At 42.2% G+C, this 22,406-nt stretch overlaps 1 protein-coding gene across 2 annotated transcripts; it reads left to right on the forward strand.

Annotated features, from left to right (window-relative positions):
* The first annotated feature begins 1,515 nt into the window (after nt 1–1,515).
* Nucleotides 1,516–21,525, forward strand: C1H14orf180 (chromosome 1 C14orf180 homolog). Of its 2 annotated transcripts, XR_009276539.1 has the most exons (6): nt 1,516–1,672; nt 8,685–8,785; nt 9,526–9,725; nt 13,407–13,533; nt 15,283–15,309; nt 18,037–18,177. XR_009276539.1 is itself a non-coding variant. In XM_058829060.1 (4 exons), exons 1-4 carry the CDS (start codon nt 10,803–10,805, stop codon nt 18,234–18,236), a joined length of 648 nt encoding a protein of 215 aa, XP_058685043.1. In that variant the 5' UTR covers nt 10,788–10,802; the 3' UTR covers nt 18,237–21,525. The 2 variants fall into 2 exon arrangements, 1 of the variants encoding a protein (XP_058685043.1); XM_058829060.1 differs by lacking the exons at nt 1,516–1,672; nt 8,685–8,785; nt 9,526–9,725 and adding an exon at nt 10,788–11,093 and having other exon boundaries at nt 18,034–21,525.
* The last annotated feature ends 881 nt before the right edge of the window (nt 21,526–22,406 follow it).

Consider the following 22,406-nt stretch of genomic DNA (forward strand, 5'->3'; position numbering starts at 1 on the left):
AGGGGAATTTTAGCAGGTGGGATGAGCAGTAAGTTGACCCCAGCACTCAGCTGTGCTCTTGCATTTATGAGAAGGCGAGTCACTTTGCAAGCTGGTGCCTTTTTTTCCCATTCAGACAGATGGAAAAATCAGTTCAGGGGCAGTTGTGGAATATATTCTTGGACACTTTGACCAATACAACAATCAGAAATGGGAAATTGATTCCTCAATATCCCTCACAATCCTTGGACTGCTGCCCACTGCTTGTCTGCACCAGCTTTCCCCGTGCCTTACTGCTCCAGGGTCTCCCCATTTCAGAGATCCTCATGTCTCCATGACACACCTCCTCCTCCTCTCTGGTGCTTCAGCAACCTCTCCTCCAACTACCTTTTTTCACAAGCTCAGTGGAGCATATTACCTCCATTTTCTTTCTCCCCTTCTCCTGGGATTCCTCCTGTTAATTACTTCAGCTCCAGCAGCTCCCCATCCCCTCTCCCGTGCCCACCACAGCAGCCAAGGCACTGCCTACTCCCCCATGAGTAGCTCAGCCAGTGATTTCCCCCAGCTATTCCTGCTTAGGAGAGAGGTTATTTCCCATTTTTTTCTGTAGTTATGCAAACATTCACATCATGTATGGTGGTGATTTTTTATTTTTTTTTTTTAATTTAAAAAGTAGGAAAGAGTTGGCAGCCGGTATCTGGTGTAATGCCAGAGCACTGGAGAAACATTAAGGACAAGTTTTGATCTGTTTACTCTGATACTATTCCTCAGGCAGGGATTGATCACTTAGAATTAGAGACACTGTAAACAATTTATGGTAAATACAGCTAAAATCAAATACACCAATACCCTTTTATTTTATCCAAGATAGGGTTTAGTCAAATCCAAGCCAAATTTATCCCAGATGTAACTGCAGTAACAGCAGTAAAGACAGGACAGAGAGGAACTCAGTTCATTTGCTTTACCTTACCTTATTTATGGAAACTGAATTACTGCTAATGCAAGCAAAAGTGCAAGGGAGGGACAAGCTCATAGCAAACCCCTCTCCATGGTCACCATGGCTATTTGTGCTTTGTTTCACTTTATTTACAATTTATTAAGCATATTGACCACAGCTCCGTGTTTTGAAATCAAGAATGCAAAGAATCCATTTTTATTACTTTATTAACCTTTTTTATTTAACCTGGTAATAAAACTACTCAGCTGTGGGGTGAAATCTCAATTAAAATTTGCCTCTCCAGGAGCCACAGAGCCAAAAGCTCCAGCAGTTATCGAAGTTGGTTTCCCTGTGAAAGCTGTGCTCTGTTATCAGATTCTGTTATTCAGTACAGGGATCCCTGCTTTCCAGCATGCATCATCTCAGGAGGTGCTTTGAAAGCTTTCGGGCTCTCCCAATGATTGCTTCGCTTTTCTTTCACAGCAATTACACTCTCTTCATTTAATTTCAATGGAAACTTTAGTGTTTTAGACCTTGCCCATGTAGCTGAATGCTCATCTCTGGATCTTATTTCCAGTCCTCAGGAGGACTGGTTTTGATGACCTAGTCTGATTACAGCATCTTTGACAGCTTTAAAGGAATTTGCCCGGGGGAAGAAGACAGCTGCTGCCCTGATGAGGGATTTTTCTGAGCAGGCCTCCCAAGCCAGACATGTCAGTGTGAGATGCTGCCTACGTTTTTCATCGTGACCAACAGGTACGTCTAAAAAAGGTTATGTTTTCTTGGCTGCACAGGCCAGCGTGGAGAGAGCCTCTGTAGTTAAACTGCTTAACCTATTCCTGTCAAAACACTGCAGCTTCTTGGCTTCCTTTCCCTTGTGTTCTATCTGAAAACTGTGGGCCAGATCTTTGTGCTGGTGTAAAGTGGCATTGCCTCTCCATTTCATACAGACTGCAGGGCAGGAACAGTCTCTTTGCCAGTGTCTGCAGCTCTTGTACAGCTCTGGTCTTAAACAAGACTGATGAAATTGATAACATTATTTATGAACAATAGCAAGCCTTATTAGGAGCTGCAATAAAATAACTCAGCAGACTTTTTCAAAATTAAAACAGTATAAAAGCAGTATGGTAATCGGTTCCCCTAGAGCCCATTTTCTCATGAATGTTGAAAAAGAGATTAACAACATTTCAAATCCCAAACAACCCATTTTGCCTCCAAAAAGGAGGTCTGATCTGCTTAATATGGTGTGAATCGGGAAAGCTTCATGTTCCCTTCCTAATGACATACCCAGTCCTGGGAATTAAACTATTTTCTCAGATAAAGTACCTAGAATGAATGGATCATGATTCAGATGGGTTTGTTTTGCAATAAAAGATTTTGACAAGTATCTGAATTTACAAAGTTCTAGATTTTTGTCCTGGAGCAGCAACTTTACTTTTTTGGGGAGCAAATAAAATAAAGATTTCAGATAGAAAGGCCAGAACTACCACTCCATGAGCTGGGGTAGTGCCAACACTTAGGAGAATTCATCTCCAAGACATCTTCAGCCTTGGTTTTGTAAAAGAGATAAGTAGATGGCTTGGAGTTCTGAGAGGTGTTTGGTACATGGAGCATCAACTTCTCCTCTCCAGTGCCAGCCTATTTCCACCACAAAATGCTACCCCAAAATCAAACTTTGAACTGACAAGCAAAGGTGACAGTTATCAATGCCACCTGCTCTAAATTCTCCAAATTCCCTTTTCCTCCTCTGTATTTTTTTATTTGTTTCATATTCCCTGGACAAAGCAAAACAAAAAAACAGAAAAACAAAAACAAACAAAAAACACACACAAAAAAAAAGGAGTGTAATTTTGCTGCCTTGGTAAAGGCAAAGGAGCTGAAGATGTCCTTTCTGAAATGACAATGGAGAGCACAGGAAAGAGTAAACCTACCAGCTTTGATTAACTTGGCATCTCGCAGTCTAAATCTCTGACACTGATGCTGGCTCACACTGGATCCTTCTGAAAGACATGACAGAGTGGTGGTTCCTGGAGCACCCCTTGCTAATAACCTTTTGATTTGGGCTGTCAAATATTGAAGAAGCTGACACTATTTCCCAGTTCTGGCATTATCCACACAGCAAGTAACAAACCTTGCCAAAAGCAGGAGTGTCAGGAAAAGGTGTTTCAGATCTACAGAGGTGTCACAAAGGCAGGAGAGAACTTCTGGGAAGGAGAAGTGGTGCTGTCACTTTTCCATCATCTTCACTTTAGAGCTGCAAAGAGCCTTTTGGCCCAGTATCCTCCAGAACGTATCTAATGTTTTCCCAGATTTCCAGAACAAAGTGTAGGAAGTACAGGAGCACTCCAGTCTCAAAAATTCTCCCAGAAACACTTGCTGGAGTGGATATAATGCCTGAAGGAGAGAATGCAAGACACTGCACTAGCTCTGTGTACAGAAAAGTTTTGTTTTTGTCGGGGAACTGCTATGTAGTCAGAATCCCGTCACAGACCAAGAGCTCAGCTTCCATCCTTCTCCCTTCAGGTACTAGCTTTTCAGCATCTCCACTGCTGTCCCATGAAGCTTCATTCCTTGCTTTTGCATTTCTCTGGCTTTAAAAGAAAAGTCAAAGTAATTTCTATTGTTTCATTGAGGAGACTGATTGAAAGGCTCATACATTTGAGATGATGAAAAATATACCGATGAAAACACTCCACATCAGAAAAAAAATGCATTTGTTGAGGCAGAGATAATTCTGACCAACATATTAATTTAAGCTGAGATGTTTCCTGGTCCTGGACCAAATTTCTGATAAGAATGAGGGAGAGAATGGGGGAGAGACAGCTGAGCTGTTAGAAGGCAGCTAATAAAGAAGGTGTGTCTTAGGGACATCGCACTTGAAGGTTCTGACTCAAACCTGCCCGGGGTCAAACCTGGACCCTGTTTTCCCACTCTGTTCTCAAAGCACATCCTGCTCTCAGCTATCCCATTGTAAGACACAAATTGTCCTGGTGTGAGCAGGATCCTACAACTCTCTTGAAGGAATGCCAAAGGATGCTCTGCTTTGGGATGAAGGCACAACTTAAATATTCAGCTTGCTTCTGCAAAACATAACTGGCTTTCAACCTGACTTATCTGTATACCCTGACGCCAACAAGTGTACTTTGATGTTCTGCCTGAATTTTCCCTTGCTTATTTTCTTTGCCTCAGCTTAAACTGAGATGAAATTGAATATAAGCTCCAGAAGCACTCAGCCAGTTTTGGAAATTGTACCAATTACTTTTTGTTAAACCTATTTGTTTTTCTCTGAAATCACCGGTCTCCAGGGCTTGGAGAGGTGGAGGAGAGAGACTTACATACTAATTAGAAAAACAAATATCATCATTATTAGACTTAACATTAATGTAAAGCAGCTGCCAATGAAGGATTTGCCACTTTCTTTTTATAATCTTTATCATCCAATATCATCATCCAAATGCTTTCCAATTCATGTTTGTTTTTTACTCATTTGGGCTTTTGTTACACTTCAATCTGCTCTTTTCTCTATTTTCTGTTCATCTTTCATGTCATTAATCTAATCTAATCCTCTTCCAAGGTGACACTGCGAATGGAGCTCAAGTACATTTACATCAGTGCCACAAATCACGTTATTTAGCTGCCTGTGTCTTGGTGCTTTTTGATTCCCATGGCTCCTTCCCTTCCTACTGCTGTCAGCCCTGCTTGCTGCCCCTCTCAGGGCCAGTTTGGCATTAATGGCTGCCAGGTTTCTAAAATCCTTTTAAGGGGAGAGACAGTGGCTTTCAGAAGTCAATTGGAGTCTTTTGATACCTGGGATTAAAACAAGACCACTAATCCCCTTTTGAGGCTGTATCCGGCAGTCATCCTAGCTGGATTTCCCCTCAGGTCAAAGCTCACCTAGGAAAATGGGCAGAAAGCCCCAATGAACACAACATCAAGTGCAGAGTGATTACTGGTAAAATAGAACTCCTGAAGATAATTCCTCTTTCCCTTTTTCTAAGGGGTTTTCTTTGCATGTCTTTTCTCTCATGCCAGCTCAGATGTCCTCCTGCTGGCATTTCTCCTCATTCATCTCATGGCTGATGGCAGCCCTGCCATCAACAGCAGCCCAAATGCTTTGGGCAGAAGTTACAGTTCCACTTGTTTTTGTTCCTAAAATACAACAAGTGTTTAACAAAATCCAACTCAGAATGACCTCACTCGCTCCAGCCCTGTCCATCTCCCACATCCCACATCAACAGGATGATTGATTTGGAAACAGTGAGCCAAAGGCAGATATTAGCATTTGGTTCCTTGGTAACTCTTATTCAATCAATACATGTTTTACATTTTAGGTCCCAGTGGCAGGATGATCAGAACAAATTAGAAAATCTCAGGTGGAATAATCCTAATGGCTATGAACATTTCTAAAATAAAAATGCATGTTGAATCACAAATAATAACTTGGCTGCAATCTCAGGATTCCAATTATAAAATGGATGTGGAATAATTCTGTAATTATTTAGAAAGTTCATTTCAGCAGCCAGAAATTCTCTCTCTGTTGACTATATATCATCACAAGCCCTCTGTGGTTTTTTGTAACATCTACCCGGAAAGACACATCAATAAGAGAGGCAATTTTAAGAAATGGAGACAGATCCATGCCTTTTATAAGTCAATGGACTCATGCCAGGGATAAATTGAGACCAAATTCCTCAACAGAGTTAAATCACTTCCAGTCAGTCCAAACAGAGCAGAGATTGCTCTGCCCTGCAGCAGGGATGTTCTCACCATAATGCAAAACCCTACAACACCTCTGCTCAGTGCTTCTATCTTTGCATTAGAAAAGAGCCCAGTTCAAAAGCAGGAAAAACCTGTGCACAATGTGGATTTTAAACTGCTGCCACAGCTCCAGGAAGATGATCATCACTTTGAAGGACCTGCTACGTGGTCCCCCTGTACTCAGCTCTGGTAAGGCTGCACCTTGAATCCTGTTTTCAGTTTTGGGCCCCTCACTACGAGAAAGACATTGAGGTGCTGGAGTGTGTCCAGAAAAGGGCAAAGGAGTTGAGGAAGGGTCTGGAGCACAAGGCTTATGAGAAGCAGCTGAGGAAGGAGCTCCAGTTTCGACAGGAGAAAATTAGGCTCAGGGGACACCATATCACTCCCTACAACTACCTGAAAAAAGGTTGTAGATGGGGGGTGTTGGCCTCTTCTCCCAGTTAACAAGAAATAGAGAGAGAGGAAATTACCTCAGATTGCACCAGGGTAGGTTTAGATGGGAAATCTAAATTTAAAATTAAATTTAAAATTAAGGAAAAATTTCTTCACCAGAAGTGTTGTCAAGCACTGGAGCAGTCTGCCCAGGGAAGCCTCCGGGTCACCATCCCTGGAGCAGACATTTAGATGTGGCAGCTGGGGACATGGTTTAGTGGTGGCCTGGGCAGTGCTGGGTTAACTCACTGACCTTGAAGGTCAGTGAGACAAGTGACCAGGCTGGACTCACTGACCTTACAGGTCTTTTCTAACCAAAGCAATTCTGAGATTCTACATCTGCAAATAGGGCATTGGCTCTGCCTTCAGAGGTGAGCTCTGTTGTGGTGGATCAGATGGCCAGGTGCAGTAACACCACCCCTAATCCGATTTTCTCGAAGGTTAGCAATCCTGGGTGAATGGCCCAGATCTGCCTGCCTGCATCAAAGGGGTACTGACAGATCTGTGTGACCAATGCAAACTCCCAGCACAGGACAGTAAGAACTAAAGGCCAAAGAGGTCCCTCTGGGAGGGTAATCCTGTGGGTCCCTCATGGAGCGACACAGGGACTGTGGATGCTGCACTTGGCCCTGATCACAACTGCTCTTCCCTGGGGAAAAACACACCTGGATTCACAGCTCTCTGGGCATCACAGAAATTAACATATATACAGGAAGGAAAACTGATTGCTTTCATCCTGGCTGGCTACACACACCAAGAGTTACCAGATCATCTTCCCATTCAGTGCTCTGCTTCCACTATGCTTTGTTGCTGATCTTTTTTTTTCACCAACTCCACAAAAATGCCCCATTTTGGATTGACCATCAGACAACAGATTAATCATGATCCTTCTGGATGTGGAATGGAAACAGGCAGTCCAAAGAGCCTATTTTTGTCTTGAGGCCGGGATTTACACGGTGCTTTCTTTACTGGAAGGTTGAGGAGAAGAAACCGTGCTGTATGACATCTCATGGGTGTCCCATAACTTCCAGCAGTAAATCCATTTCTCCAGAGGCAGAAAAAGGAAGGCAGCAACAGCTAATTATACCCTGTGGGGCAATTTGCTGTTTTATTTCTTGGTGTACTCTCTGACTAGTGGAAAATCACTCTTGGCAAACACAAAACTTACCCTGCTTCCAAAAGGCGGATCTCTAAATTATTAATCGAGAGTACACAGAACCGCAAAAGGTGGAATACTGAGCAAAGGCTCAACTGACACTCTGGAAGTTGAGGCAGATATGGAAGACTCCCCTCTAATTTATTTATTCCTTTTCTGTTCTGTTATCCTGATATGCTGCTTCCAGTTACCACTGCACCCCACACTGTATGGTATTACGTGATTTTGTTTTCAGATTGTTGGAGATAAAGTTACTTCATTATTAATATATATGCACTGTGCATATCCATAAATATTGAATATATACGTGTGTGTGTGTGTGTAAACCTACTGGAAGTGTTAATAGTTAAGATAAACGAAGTCCATTATTGCAATGAGTGACTATTTCTATGACCCTATTTGCAATAAAAGCAGATTCAATGATATGAGAAAATTGCTAGGTTTCAGAATAATTGAACCAGGCCAGACGAATCCCCACAAAGGCATCATTTACAAAATACTTTGCTTGTCTAAAATATTTATTCCCACAGAAGGAAATGGAAAAAGAGTTCATATGGTTACACAGCTATCCTCTGAGTGTAAAATTGTTTTATCATGTTATGTTTATGCCCTAGACATCTTCCACTGGGGTATTGCAGAAGAAATGCTGGCTGCGCAGTTAATTCCTTTGTGTGGACCGTTCATTTTTTTTCTCTGGGAAGTCAATCATGTTTTGTTTAGGCATGTTTTGTTTTTCTGCTGAGCAAACACTTAAGCAACCCTTTTCTTGCTAAAATATGTTTGCATATACAATATGCACCATTCAATGTCAGTGCTACACAGAGAGTTGAAATGTTTTTGCTTTCCCTCCTATGTACTATGGGAAGTAGTGGATTCCTTAATAAAAATGTTGGTGTTGCTCTTTAAGGCTGCAGTATATTGTTCATGTTTAAGGGCTACATCAGGGGTTATAGATAATTTTAGTTTGTCTTTTATTGAAAGCCTGGATAGACCTTTACTATTAAATGTTCACAGCAAAATGATTCCAAGCAATCTACAGACAAAGAATTACTCCCAGCAATTATCCACTGAATAAATCTGAATAATGAATACATTCACAAAAGTCACTATCTATTTGTGAACAATTAGCTGAAAGAAATAGAGGTGACACTCACAAGCTAAATAATTCATTTATGAATTATTTGTCCAGCTTTATTTCTGATGCATGTTGCATGAAATGAGATCAAAGCTTAAATGAAAAATTACTTTAAATGGAAGGGCAATATTAAAGGAAATTCTTACAGCTTCTTATGCAGAAATCATTCCACTATAGTAACTATTATTTATTACCAGTGATTTCAGAGGCTAAATAAGTTATTTTCCTGGACTTTTTTACTTTAGGCATTGGGTTGTGTTTTATTCCCAACATATGTCCAATTTTAGGTTGTTAAACTACAATCAAAAGCACTTAGTATGAATGGAACTGTCCCTGTCTTGTGATTTGAACTGCTGACATCTTTATCCACTGAAACTTGAGTGCCCAGGTAACTACTAATTATTCAAGCATTTACAGCCATTACTATCAATATAATTAGCACATCTTGAGATAAAAGTGAGAATGTCACTATGAAATTATCATTACTGGCATTTAGATAGCAATCTTTCATGAAAACATTTATAAGCTGCCCAATTATTTTTCAATCAAACGAAGAAAAAAATTGTTTACATTTACAGGGAATCTAGAACTGAAAAGAAATCATTTCTGGCATCAAAAATTATAAATGTTGTCTCCATATGTCCATTTCTTGAATAAAATAAATCCCACCAACTTCTACATTGGTGGTTTTGTGGGATGTTTTGTTGGGGTTTTTTTTGAGAAATTACCAAAATATCTTTAACCAAATACTTACAAAACTGTGAAGCCTTCCTTTGAACAAAGCTGGGTTCAGTGAAAAAGACATGAATGAGGTTTTTCATTCAGGTCTGAAAGCTGACAAGTGCATTGCCCCACTCTGCAGGAATAAGGGGCTGCACAAGACCTTCTTATGTGCCTTGCTGGGTGACACTACTGAAAATAAGTGAGACAATTCCCATGGACAAAGTCAAAGATAGATAAGGACTAGAGTTTGACTTCCCTAATCCCACCTTCATCAGTTTTGCTGGCCAAAACAGGCAGGTAAATTCCTTCATACATGAATTAGAAGTGATTATCACAACAGGAGGGAGGAGGAGCCGGGGAAGCAAGGGACCATGGTTTGACAGGTTTTGTCACCTTTCTCTCTAGGGTCTGCTATAAACAAAATTTTAAAGACTGTCTCTTCCCCAGCAAAAAAACATCCTAGATATCCTGAAATAACTTCCGTGGAACACTTGCAGGACCCATCAGAGAGGGGATTTTGGGAGCATTTCACAAGGCCTGCGGCTGTGAGCTGGTTCCAGCATGAGGAAAAGCCCTCCTTCACCCCAATGCACAGGAAAGAGAAGGTAAGATAATCCTCTCTGGGAGGCTTTTAGATATGGTGCATTCGGTGGAGAGCCCTAGACCAGCAAAATCTGTTCCTCTCCACGTGGATATTGATATCACTCAGGGCATGCTTGAGGTCAGTAGACCCATGCAGAGGCTGAGCTGCAGGAGGGCAGCAAGTCCTGAGGGGTCTTCTGACCCCATATCAGCCACAGAAACCTTCTCTGCTGCTCTGGCCCAGCTTCCTCTGGATCCCAACCCTTTCCATCTACTCACCCATTCCCCATATCCCTGAGAGGAAGTGAATAAGTGGTGAAGCCCACAGAGCAGCTGTGCTCTCTGGTTCCCAGTGCCTGTGTGAGCATCTTGCAACCCTCTCTGCACGGCAGAACAAGGGCCAGCCCTGACCACGACATGGAAATATCCATCAACCACCTGCTAAGAAATCAAACCATGTACATTACACATGACACTGCAAATAAATAGTTCCAAGAAAAGTAAAAAATATAAATAAAATTAAAAAAAATAAATAAAAAGCACAAGCTTGTGCTTTCAAGGAGAGTAAACCAGTGTGTTTCAGCAGTCATGGCAGGTATTTTTAACTAAAAATTTTATATTTGATGATGCTTAGTCTTTAGCATTTGACAAGGGGCTGTTAAAACCTCTTGAACAGTAAATCACCTCTCTTTCTATCAATAATCTTATTATAATATGAGTAGAAATGTCAAATGTTTAAATCCCATTTTATTACTATAATAATGGATTTAATTTGTAAAACATATAAAGTGAGGCCATAACTGTTCTGGAGGGAGATATCTGTCATCCCACTATATTTATATAATGTCCTGATGGCTTTACCCACATATTTTGAATGGAAGAAGGATTAAAAGCAATCCCACTTGCAAGATATTAGTGATTGGGAATGGATTCCAGGAAGAAAATCTCAGAAATGCAACAACTGTTTTTGGAAAAGGCACCCTCAGCTTCACATTCTCACAAAACAAACACGTAGGTGTTTATCTGTGACTTGCTCCATTCAGGCCCTCTCCCAGTGCCAGAAAAGCCCTGCTTCCAGCTGCACAATCAGTATTATCACTATGTGCTATTTTTGGCTCCTGAGTACATCTCTCTTGGCGTCATCCTTCCCACTCCAGCCCTGGTACGAAGGGCGCAAACTCTTCTTTCCCCTCCCTTGTCCTCCGCTGCCGCTCCCGTCTGCGCGGTGCCTCAGAGGGGTCTCCGGACGCTTCCCCCTGGTCCTTCTCATTTTCCTGGGCAAGAGGCTTTCCATCCAAAGCTTCATGCAGGAGGCTTCATGTTGGCATCCAGGGTACATGTCCCAGATATGTCCAGCCTCACTTTCTGATCCTAGTGGCAAGGAGCCACAGGTAAGTAATCTTCTGACGGGTGACGGAGTCCCTGTGTCCAGTGCCTGGAGCTTGTTACAAATGGGTTTTTTTAGGGTCATACAATTTCCCAGCTATCCCTTTGGTAGGTTTCCAGCTCTTGTTGCAGTAAGTTGACACCAGATTTCTGTCTGAGGGGACAGTGCATTGTTTGTTCTGACACTGTGTAGCTTTGGTTTTCACAAGTTATTAAAGTCTAGTAAATATTGTAAAATTACTTCCTTTTGAAAGTCTTCCTTGGCTAGGTACTATCCAACCAGCTAGTTGTTCAATGATTTTCTCTTTTGACGTGATGTCGCTGCTAAGTGTTTGGAAAAGCTCATCTGGACAACAGCTGCACTTGGAGTTATAAATCTCTTCGAATACAAGGTTCGTTTCCTTGATTGTGCCACAGGAGAAGCCCTCATAGCTAAAGCTATAACCACCCCTAGCCTGAGCTGGGCTGTGTCTCCCTAAACCTGTTTCATTTTACACAGAATAATCAAATATTCATTATGTAAGTAAGTGTGTGTGTGTGGCTGTTGCAGAGTGATTGGGGTACTCACCTGGTAGATGAGAGACCCTGTTCCCAGTGACCGCTCCAATGAATATTTAAGTATTACCTATTAAATATTCATTGGAGCAAGGGTAGGAGCAGACCTCTGCCACCCCCAAGGGAGCACCCAAACACCAGGCTGTAAAGTCATTCCTTCTTTCTTTAGGTCAATGAATATTTAATTATTCAAGGCCAAACAAGACAGCTTCAGTGGCAGAGATTGAGATTCCCTGCTCCTGTGTGTGCACCATAACTCAGATGATGAGGATGTGTATATAAGATGTATTTTTACTTCTTTGGACATGGAAAGAAGTGAAATCCATGCTTACCATAACCTGGATGGAGCTTCCAGCTTCTTAGCTGGTGAATGAAAAACACAGAGCTCCAACACACACTGTCCACAGTCGTGAGACAGAGGTGATATGACCCCAGGATCAGAGAAAGCATCCTTATCAGGGATGAGATTGGTTTTATGAATCTCTTAGGAGAAGGAATCAAAGCTAAAGACATTCCTCACCCCACAGCAGTTCCTGCTGGCTATATAATATGTTTTTTGAGGTTATCCAAAATGTGATATCCAAACTGTTTATCCCCTTTACTCTGGGGTCTGACACCCCCAGATTGCAGACAGCAGGACCTAATCCTGATTCTGCAGTCCAGGGGGTGGGTGTGTGAAATGGTGAGTGTGGGGAAAGCATCCAATGAGAAAAGTCAAGGCAATGGCATTTAAAAATAATAACAAAATTATTTTTTTAATAAAAAAGCACAAAAGTAGTTAATTGAGGAATAGAAAGATCAAAGTAAGGAGAAAAATTGAAGTAAGGAGCAGGCAATCACTGAGTGGGGGAACAACAAACAAGGGGGGAAACAGGGAGCAGGGGCAGTGACCAGGAGAAATAAAACCTTTATCTAGCAGAGGAACAGAGTGGAGAGATGGAAAGGGCTAGAGAAGAATATTTCAGACTTAAAAATAAATTATTAAGAATGTCTACCCCTCACTTTGATCTTTGAAAGATGGAAAAATTTCCACCTGCTCTCTACTGCCAGAGGGCAGTGGGTGTCTGAACCAAGGGTCCTTTGATTCACTCTGGGCCGTTGACTGTGGGACCATTCCCATGCAGAACAGTGAATTATTGCTGTTATTGAAGCTCTGTTTCTTGTAATTTCAAAGAATTCACAGCATTATGATTCTGTTTTTAAAGACTAAATGTGATTTCTAAGGAAAAATCAGAGCAACAGCATAATTGTTATATTGAAGTGCAAGTAAACTACCTTCTTGAACCCACCAGAAGTGTCCAAACCCACGTCAGCTGCCTAGTCCCAGTTGTTGAAATGGTAACACTGCATTCTGAATGAAACTGCTTAGCTCAGAACATTTCAAAGGTGCTCCAAATGATATGGTTCATATATTTCATATCACATTTATGTTCTTCTAAGAACAGCCCTAGGCTGTTGAGCAGCCACCATCAGCAAATATTTGTTACAATTTAGGGAAACCCTTTCTGAAAATTTTGCTGTCCATCCCTTTAACTATCCTTTTCCCTGATAATACAGCTTTAGAGTACTGCAGGTTTATGGCAATGTAGGAATATCCCTTTGTCTTGCTGTAAATATTGCAGTTGCCTATGTCCAAGCAGATGTGTTACATATCATGTCCTTCGAGGGACACGGCAACAGGGCCACCAAAGATCAAAACTTCACCCAGATACATTAACCCTGTTTGAATGGCCACGTGTTTTGTGTTTTGATGAACTCTTTAGACAGATGACAGTAGCTATCCTCCTTCCATTCTGAGGAAAAGGCCACCTGTGGACCAAGCTGTGGGGGAAAAGCGGAGAGCAGAGAGAAGGGTTCGATTTCGTGAGCCAGAAGAAGTCATCGAACATGGTATGCTCAAGTTATCAGGAATTTTGGCACGACCTTTCTGGCTTTTAACATCCACTCTGTCTGTCCACATCAGCTTCCCCCTCTGATAATTTGTGATTTTCAGCTCAGCATGGAGCAGAGGATGGATGATTTTTGCTCTGTGCTCTGCAGAACTGCATCTGGTCCCTTTGCCTGCCTGCCCTGGGAGGAGACAGACCCCTGCCTCACCCCCAGCTGCTGTCACAGCCCCAGAGTCAGCCCCCACAGGGATCACTGGAGACCATGGGCTTGGCTGGGCCCCAGGGCTACTCCAGAACAATGTTTCCACTTAGACCAAATTTAAACATAATTTTGTCATTTTGGGTAACTGGGATGCCACAGAATACAATAGCAGAGGTCTGAGCCTAGCAGCCAGGGTGTAATAACTTCTGCCAACAAAGGCACCCAAAGACTGACATAGCCAACAAAACCTCTGGTCTCCTCATTCACGAGCCAAAATATTGCAGGTAGGTCAACTGGGAGTGACATTTAGCAGAGGTCTGGCACAAGGATCCAGTTTGCACTTCTGCATGTGCTGTATGCCACACCAAATAATAATTGGTGTTGCTTTCTTGCTTTCCCAAACTCATCCATCCAAGACAATTCTATTTACTGGTAGAGAACTAAAAATTATATGGGTTTGATATGTCAGTTGATCAAAACAGAGGTGGCAGAATGGTACAATTTCAATGTCAGCCACCTGTTTGGACTGCTACAGCTTCTGAAAATAAGGCTTGGCATCTGCTGATGTGTCTAAAAACAGAACTCTTATTTGTTTGGCAATATATTGTTTGGGCTGTCTCCTGAAGCATGAAGGGGAAACTGTTTCTTAATAAGCTTATTGACATGGCCTGGGCTTTCCCACCAAAACAGAACTCCTGGAAAGAATCGGTGAGTCAGCCTTAAATTCCTCAAAACTCATCTGACTGCTCATTAGCAGGATTCCAATGGGAATTAGTAACTCCCTCAGCTCTCTGCCACAGTCCATGCCCACATCAGCACTGGGAATCCTGCAGTCTGTCCAGCCCATCCCAGGGGACCAGGCTGAGCTCCCACTGGCTCTCACTTCAACAAAGCCATGCTGGAACTCATGTAGGGAGCGGCAAGCATGGAGAAGACTGACTCTTTTTCATGGACTCATGAGAAAGGTTCCAACATAATTAGAATGCTAACATAATTAGCATTCTGTGTTGCAAACAGTCTGTGATTTAGATTATTTGCTGTTTGTCCACACAATATTATTCACATTAAGGCTGGTAAAATGAAGGTTTCTGGCACCACTGAAATTTTTCCATTCTATGGACTTTTCATCCTGGATTGTGTCTGGGCCTTGGCTGCCAAGCAGACGCATTTCCAGGATGTTGTTGATGAAAGTTAGCCTGACAGTGCTTTCTTAACTTGCATTCTTTCAGCCTGCTGGTCTGAATCCTTTCCTTTATAGGAATTATGTGGAATAGGGAGGGGTTTTTCCTGACCTCCCTGCAACAGCAGCAATCCTGCCTCTGAATTCTCACACACAATAATTTTCCCTCCCTTTCTGAAGTGCACCTGCATCTGCATGTTTGCATGGAGTGGGTAGGTCCTCACCCAGAGCCAAAGTGGTGTAAGAGGTTGCCCAGCATCTCTAAGGTGATGCAATTTCAGAGACACTGCTTGGTTCTGGCTTTTCTTGTGAACCCACCGCCAAGAGATCTTTCCAGAGAGTAAGAACATTTTCATTCTGTTTTCTAGTCATTTCCTGCTGTGACTACGTAGTGGGTAAGTTGAATTTTTCACATTATAACTGTGAGCCATCCATAGCATTAACCTGAGTTCGCTTTTGCAGCTGGTGGGATGCACTGTGCAAATACACCCTCCATTTACACAGCATTTTGTGTTGTCAGTGGTTGTTGCTTTTTCTTCTCAGAGTAAGCAGCACAATGATGTGGTCTGGTGCAATTTTAAATAAGACATCTAGTAAGACAGATAGTGGAAACAAAAATTAAATTCCTGAAGCTATTTTTAATTTAAATATAATTAATATATTTTATGGCATTAGAATAGGTACAGGTTTCTCACTAAGATATGCAAGGAAAGCACCCCAAGCTAAACAATAGTTCTCCCTGCTGAGTTCCATATGAGGGGAAGAGACAATTCATTTATATGCTGACAGCAGGGTAGAAATAATAAAAATAATTGTTTTTTTTCTGTTTTCTGTTTGAGGCCTGGCAGCCTCACAGACCCCCAAGCTAATGAGTATATCTGGATATTCTGATGGTGATCATTTCTAGAGCCCCTGCTGTAGGCAGTGCAGCAAAGGGCAGAGGGGTACCCATATACATGTATATATGCACACACAGACCTATAGTTTTGGGAGGCCAAAAAGCCTCTCAAGCAGACGTCCCCAAATCCCTCAGCTATTGCCATTGTCCAGGAAGAGGGGCTGTATGCTCATGACAATGGAAGCATCATCTAGAGCTGTTATTGGGCTAGAAACAGGGTACTACAGGCAGAAAAGGGCCCAGTGGAAAAGCAAAGATCAGATATTCTTCAGGGTGCAGTGGAAATGTGTATCCAGGGCAGGAACTGAAACAAAATCTCCTGTATCCAGGTTCAGTGCTTTTCTCAGGTGAGTTGCCATGAGACTGGGCACAGGTGTGTGCTCTTCCAACAAGCAATTTAACTAACAAATTTAAGCTTTAAATTTCTAATTGTAATCTAGAAAAGCAAATTTGATTTTCAGCACCTAAATGCAGTGATGGATTGAAGCTGTTGTGAGCATAGTTCATCCCAATTTTGCAGGTGGAATTATTCTTCTGTATTATTATTATTTTCTGTTCATGAACATATTTCATAACTGAGAGGACATAGGGAAAGCCCACTTTTACATTTGAGATCACCCAGAAATTTCACATGGAAAGCAACTTTTTAAACCTGAACGGGTTACAAGCACTTCATATGAAAATCTTGGTGTGAAAAGTTGTTCAGCTTCCACGGGAAGGTTTCCCTGCTCCCACGTGTGCTCATCAGCCAAGCCCCACATTGGAAAAGGCAGGTGGGCACCCAGTCAAGAGCTGCAGCCTGTGGTGTGGGAAATCTCACAAGGGAAACACCAACTCCCAACCCATAAATCTCTGCAAAACCAGAAAGTAGTGAGCAATTCCCTGGCTAAACACCTTCATATCAACCCTTCATAGAATAATGCCAAATAAACAAATTTATAAAATCTGAAGTCTGCACATGGATAATTTGCAAACAGAAAGAAGGGCTAAATTCAAATGAATAAATTACTTGCTGCAAATAACTCACTCAGATCTATTATGGGACATTGATTTGGTTTCTGGTTAGCTATAAAATGACTGCCTATTAACATTTTACCTTTTCCCCATACACTTTTTGATACATTATTATGTGTTTCTGGCTTGGTTTTATGACTTTTACCTTCCTCTCTGTACATCTGTATGACAGTTTAATTGACTGGTGTGTATTCCACGGCTCGGAGTGGAAGCTAATTTAAATATGTTACAGCTAATGTTGGCCCTTTACCCATAATAATACACTCCACATTTTTATCTCCTTATTGATTATGTGCATATGGCAGGAAAATAGCTGCACACTATGGGTTTTATTCAGGCATGAATTTGGCTTTATACTGCATGTTTAATACTCTAAGTGCTTTATGAAATAGTGCCGACTGTGCAATGGCCATGCAGTCAGACAGAGCAGCCAGATCTGAATCAAACTGCATCCCCAAGGCCCAGGGGTGGATATGCAGGCAAGGACTGGGATGCAGCTGTCAGCAAGCTGAATGCAGCCCTCTGATTTCCACATGTGTGCTGTGCCCGACCCGAGGCACTTTAAACATATTTGAAACATATTTTGAAGGCAAGAAAAATCTTTACAGTACCCTCCTGCTGAAGAGCAAGTGCAGAGGATGTCCTGGTGAAATTAGCAGCCATAGCACTCGGAGAGTGGATCAAATCACCAGAGCTTTCTGAGCATGCCTCTTGGTTAATGGAGCCATGTTTGGGTTCTTTGCACAATTACCAGGAGTCCCAAACAAGCTGATTTACCAAGGAAAAGGACAGAAATCTACAGCTTCTCTCTTTTATGGAGCATTTATGAACATTAAATAATTAGACCAAGTAGCTTCATATTCTCCTAGTACTCAACTTAACATTTAGGGTAAAGGTATAAAAAATAATTGCTGGAGAGGAAGTTGAGATCATGCATTAGCTATGCTAATCCTGTTCTTATTGTATATAATTAAACTCTTTAAATGCTCCATTAGATGATGTCTTTCATACTCACCACCCTCCATCAGGAGGTGTGACTCACTACCACTTTACTGATGCCGACAGAAGTGCTCACCACCAGAGCCCTCTGAACCCTGCTGTTGCCAGAAAACTGGGACAAAGGCATCAGCAGGGGATCAAATTTGGGAAGTGTTTAAGATGGCACTAAAATAGTGCTGCTTTCTTTTTTCTCCTCATCACCGTTCAGCAGATGACAGGACATCATCTGGATTGCCTGTGCTCCTGTGGCTCTCGTTTTGTGCAGTGCTGATTCTTGCTGTGAGCCTCTACTACACCAGCATGAAGCAGGATGTCAAAGTCCTGGAGGAATTTCAATCCCGACTTGTCATCTTCTTCCTTCATATAAGACACGTTGCTCAGAGGTGCTGGACTTGGTTTATGAGGCAGTAGCAGTGTCCTTCAGCCTGACACTGCTAAGAAACATCAGTGCAAAGCTCCCAGCCTACGGCAGCCACATGCAAGGAACACATGAGCATCCACCCCAAAGAGCAAGAAAATCACCCCTGCTGTGCACCATCTGGCAAACACTTGTTCTCCTTTCTCCTTCTTTGTTGTTTGGGGTTTTCTTCACATCAATGGACACTCAAACTAAAGCCTCCTCAAGTCTCCTAAGAATTATTTTGGAAAAGTTAAAATAAAGCTGAGCTGTTGCACAGACACTGCTCTGGTAGTCAAAGGCTTGGCAAGCTGCTATATTTATATACCTGAAATGATTATTAGTAAAATCCCAGCTAACAGCTTTCTTGTTTCTCTTCATGTTTTGTTTTTCCTCCATGAGCAAAAGCTGGTTCTTAATGCTTCACTTGACTCCCAGCTGTGAAAAAGAACACGGAAACTCATTTAAACAGAAAATAGTTTATTTGCCTAACATAACAAATAGCAGCATTGGAACCCAGGTTAATCATCAAATCAGTATTTTAATCCTCTGGGTTTGATTCTGTCCATAAACCCCACAGGCTGACATGCAAGATTTATGACAGTGCTTGTATTCAGACAGAGGTTATGCCTTCATGTTCAAGGCCCTGTATCATGGCAATGTGGATTGCTTATGAAGGTGTTGGATGCACAGTTCCTTTATCACTCCATTGTCCCACCATACTATGAATTTCTCTGAAAGAAATTCTTTCAATGGAGATCATGGGAAATGGTGTTCTTGGGTATCTGAGAGGAGAACAAATGACTGCAAGTTCATGAGCTTCAAAGAACCGACACAACCAGATTTTTAGACCTTAGATTCTCCTAATGTAGCACCTGATGTGTGCTTTGGTTATTTTTTATGGTAAGATTGACATCAGAATCTCTAAGAGCTGAAGTAAAATGGAAAAATAGGGGGGGAAAAAACACTCCAAAGATGAAGAGATGTCTGCAAGACCTTGGCTTATATTCCCCTTGCCACTGCAACAATCAAAAAGAAAATATGGTGCTTTATTTTTAGTTATTTTTTCAAAAGAGGGCCATACATCTGCCCTTCTCCCAAGGAGCCCAAGAACTTTAACCAGGAGAGGATAAACAGAAACATCACAGACAACCTTTTCTTAGGAGAAGAGAGGTCAGCAGCTTGATTGAGAACAAGTCAGAAAAATTGCAGCCCAAGACAGAAAGTGCCTTCAGTGGCGACTCTGATGCCCCTCTTAGGCTGTCAAAGCCACAGGGGTGGCCTGGGGCAGGAGCTGCGTGGGGAGCAGAGGTTGCTCTGGTCTGGGAAGCAGAGGGTGCTGCAGGAGCAGTGTTTGGCACAGGGGCTGTGTGCAGATCACTCAGGTACCCCAGCTCAGAGGGAAAGTCCCACCACTGCTTGCCTCCCACTGTCTCAGCCCTGCTGTTTTGGTAATAAAGAGGAAAGGTTTTAAACATGTGTGCTGGTGAATCTCTGGGGAAAACATTTAGATTGGTACATGGAGCAAGGGGGTCATTTCGACTTCTGTTTACATTTTTTAATGTTAGTGGAGTTTTTAATGTCAAGGTTGAACTCTCTGGCAAATCAGTGGTGTTTCTTTTTGGCTCTGGGCTGACTCCTCTTAGGACTGTGAGGGAAAATGAAGAGCTGGTGTGAAGACCATGTATGTGCTCACCTTCCTGCACAGCTCCCCAGGAGATGGATGGAGGACCACCTTTTCCACTGAGCGTGCTTTAAATGGAAAATGTCCACGTTCCTTTTCTTGGGCCCGATTTATAGTGTGAGAACTGCTATCACATCTGGGCTGTCAGGGATATTTAGCAGAGGAACAGCTATTTTCGTCTTTTGTGTTGGCTCTGTTTGGGACTGTTTTGGGCATGGGAAAAGGCAGCACTTGAGTTATCTTGAGACCACTGTTGAGGTCTCACCATGGCTTTACAAGGTCTCCCAGGTCAGGATTGTTTACAGTGGTCAGTCAGATACTTGGCAGGCAGCAGAAAGACAAATTAAATTTGCCTCAAAGCCAGAAGGTCTGAAATAAATAAAAGTTAAAACCTGGCAGAGCAGTGGCATCTTGTAGGTGAAGGAGCTGAAGTTAAGAAAGCCATTGCATGTGGGAGTGAATAATGTAGGTCAATAACATGACTGGGAATAGGAGAAAAATTTCCATCTCCTGGGCTTACAATTTTTTAGTGCTGCACAACTTCACTGTGGACTTACCTCTTTTATTTCCTTCTCACACTGAGGATCCTTTTCCATTCATCCATCCTTAAACACAAGCAAGCCCTCTTCCCTCTCTGCCTCTTCATTCTTCATCTATCATAGCTTTATCTTCACCACTGTGAGCTGGATGTGATTTCTCCTTACTCTTGTTGAGTGGTGTTTTTTCTGGGTGTGACACCTGTATAAGTTTGGATCTCTAAAATTACATAAAATCATCTGTGTTGGGTAATAATCCCTTGCTGGTCATATTGGGTAATATTTGCCTTCAGTACAACTCCTGAGAATTTCTCAATAGAGGTAAAAAGGAGAAAGAGTACATAATTTATTGCAAACAGTGAAGATGCTCACCTGAATTGACACTGGAGCCAGCTTGGTGACTTGTTTCAGAAGTCAAAAGTCCTGCAGCCAACCAGCTCTGGGCAATTGTATAATGAAGCTTGGAAATAGCTGTGTTTTAGATATAAAGGACTGGAAGAGGGAGTGATGTAGGACAGGACCCTTGGTGCTGTTTTTGAAGCAGCCAGTGGGTAGGAGGCATTCCCAGGGGCAGTGTCTGGGGTGGCAGGAGACAAAGGGCCAGGGGAGGGCAGCAGGTCTGTGCATGACAATGGACTAATAGCAGTCCCCAAGGGTGGAAGTGCTGCTTAAATTCCCTTATGCACTGAGTATGTAACTAACACACAACAGAAATAAGCAGACCACAAAAGAAGGGTAAGTGTTGTTTTGACAGTGTTCAGCACATTCCTGCAGTGTGAACTGTTGGAGGGCAGCTGCCAACACCCTCTTCAGGCACATCAGCAGCACCTGATTGCAGCAGCAGGCATATCCATACCCATATGATTAGAGGAGATAGTGAAAGACACAGAGAGATGACACTGGATGGTTTTGCATTAACCTTTTGATGCACTCAGCATTAGCACCAGTAAAAGGCAGTCCCAAAGCCTGCCTTGAGTCCCCCTCCTTCCCTTCATCTCTCCAACCCTGATAGTCTGGAAATGAGCCCATAGCAGCAATTGTAATTGTCATTTCTGCCTTTTGCCACTTAGAAGCAAGCAGAAGAACTGCCAGATCATGATTATAAAAGGGGTGTTACCAGCTGCCCTCAAGGACCAACTCAGGAGCCTATAAGATAATAAATAGCGTGGACTTGTTTCTTATTAATTCCTTGCTCCAAGATAGCTGTTGGGAACCTTTAGGCCCACCTCTGAAGAGAAAGACTGATGCTACATGACAAAAATCAACCAGCTGGCATTTAGAAAATTAGCCTGTCCGTGCAGCCTGTGGTGTCCCCTTACATTTGGTAACAAACTGCCTTTCAGCTGCACTTTGGCACAGGACCATTTTCTCCTTGTCTCCAATGGCATTAGGGTGAACTGCTGGAAGAGGATACCAAAAGGGGATCGGGCAGCTGAGGATGGTTGATGTTAACTATACAAGTTGTGGCATGGAGAGGCTGGGGAATGAGTACACAGACTCTACCACTGACTCTGAGAACACTTTTTCTATCTTACATTGTAACAATTTAAACTCACCTTCAAAGAACAAGCACAGAAATATGGACTTTTCAAATAATTTATTTTTATATTTCACCAAATCATAAAAAGCCGATGCACTGTTCAGCAAAAAGCATCAATATATAAAACACAGTAACTCATTATCAATAATGCTGGAGTGTACCACGTACACTGAACCCAGCCCAGCTCCTACTAAAGCCAGAGGAAACTCAGTGACTCCACTAGCAGAAGGATTGGACTCAGCATTTTTTCTTTGCTGGGTGTTTACAAAGGGTTGTATTAAAATGCTAGTAAAAAGCTTCCCTTTTGAGACTGTATCAAAACGATAATAAACCTCACTCTCTTTCTGGTTTTGTCAAACACATGCAATTAAAGCTCAAAATTAGCAGTCATTACACTGCAAAAGACCATACAAATCAACAGAGA

The sequence above is a fragment of the Poecile atricapillus genome, chromosome 1 (genome assembly GCF_030490865.1).
Source record: "Poecile atricapillus isolate bPoeAtr1 chromosome 1, bPoeAtr1.hap1, whole genome shotgun sequence".
In the NCBI taxonomy this organism is placed as follows: domain Eukaryota; kingdom Metazoa; phylum Chordata; class Aves; order Passeriformes; family Paridae; genus Poecile; species Poecile atricapillus.

Coding starts and splice junctions, on each gene's coding strand:
- C1H14orf180 (XM_058829060.1), top strand. CDS start 10,803: ATGTGCTATTTTTGGCTCCTGAGTACATCTCTCTTGGCGTCATCCTTC. Junction 11,094..13,406: donor CTAGTGGCAAGGAGCCACAG/GTAAGTAATCTT, acceptor TGAACTCTTTAG/ACAGATGACAGTAGCTATCC. Junction 13,534..15,282: donor AGAAGAAGTCATCGAACATG/GTATGCTCAAGT, acceptor TCTGTTTTCTAG/TCATTTCCTGCTGTGACTAC.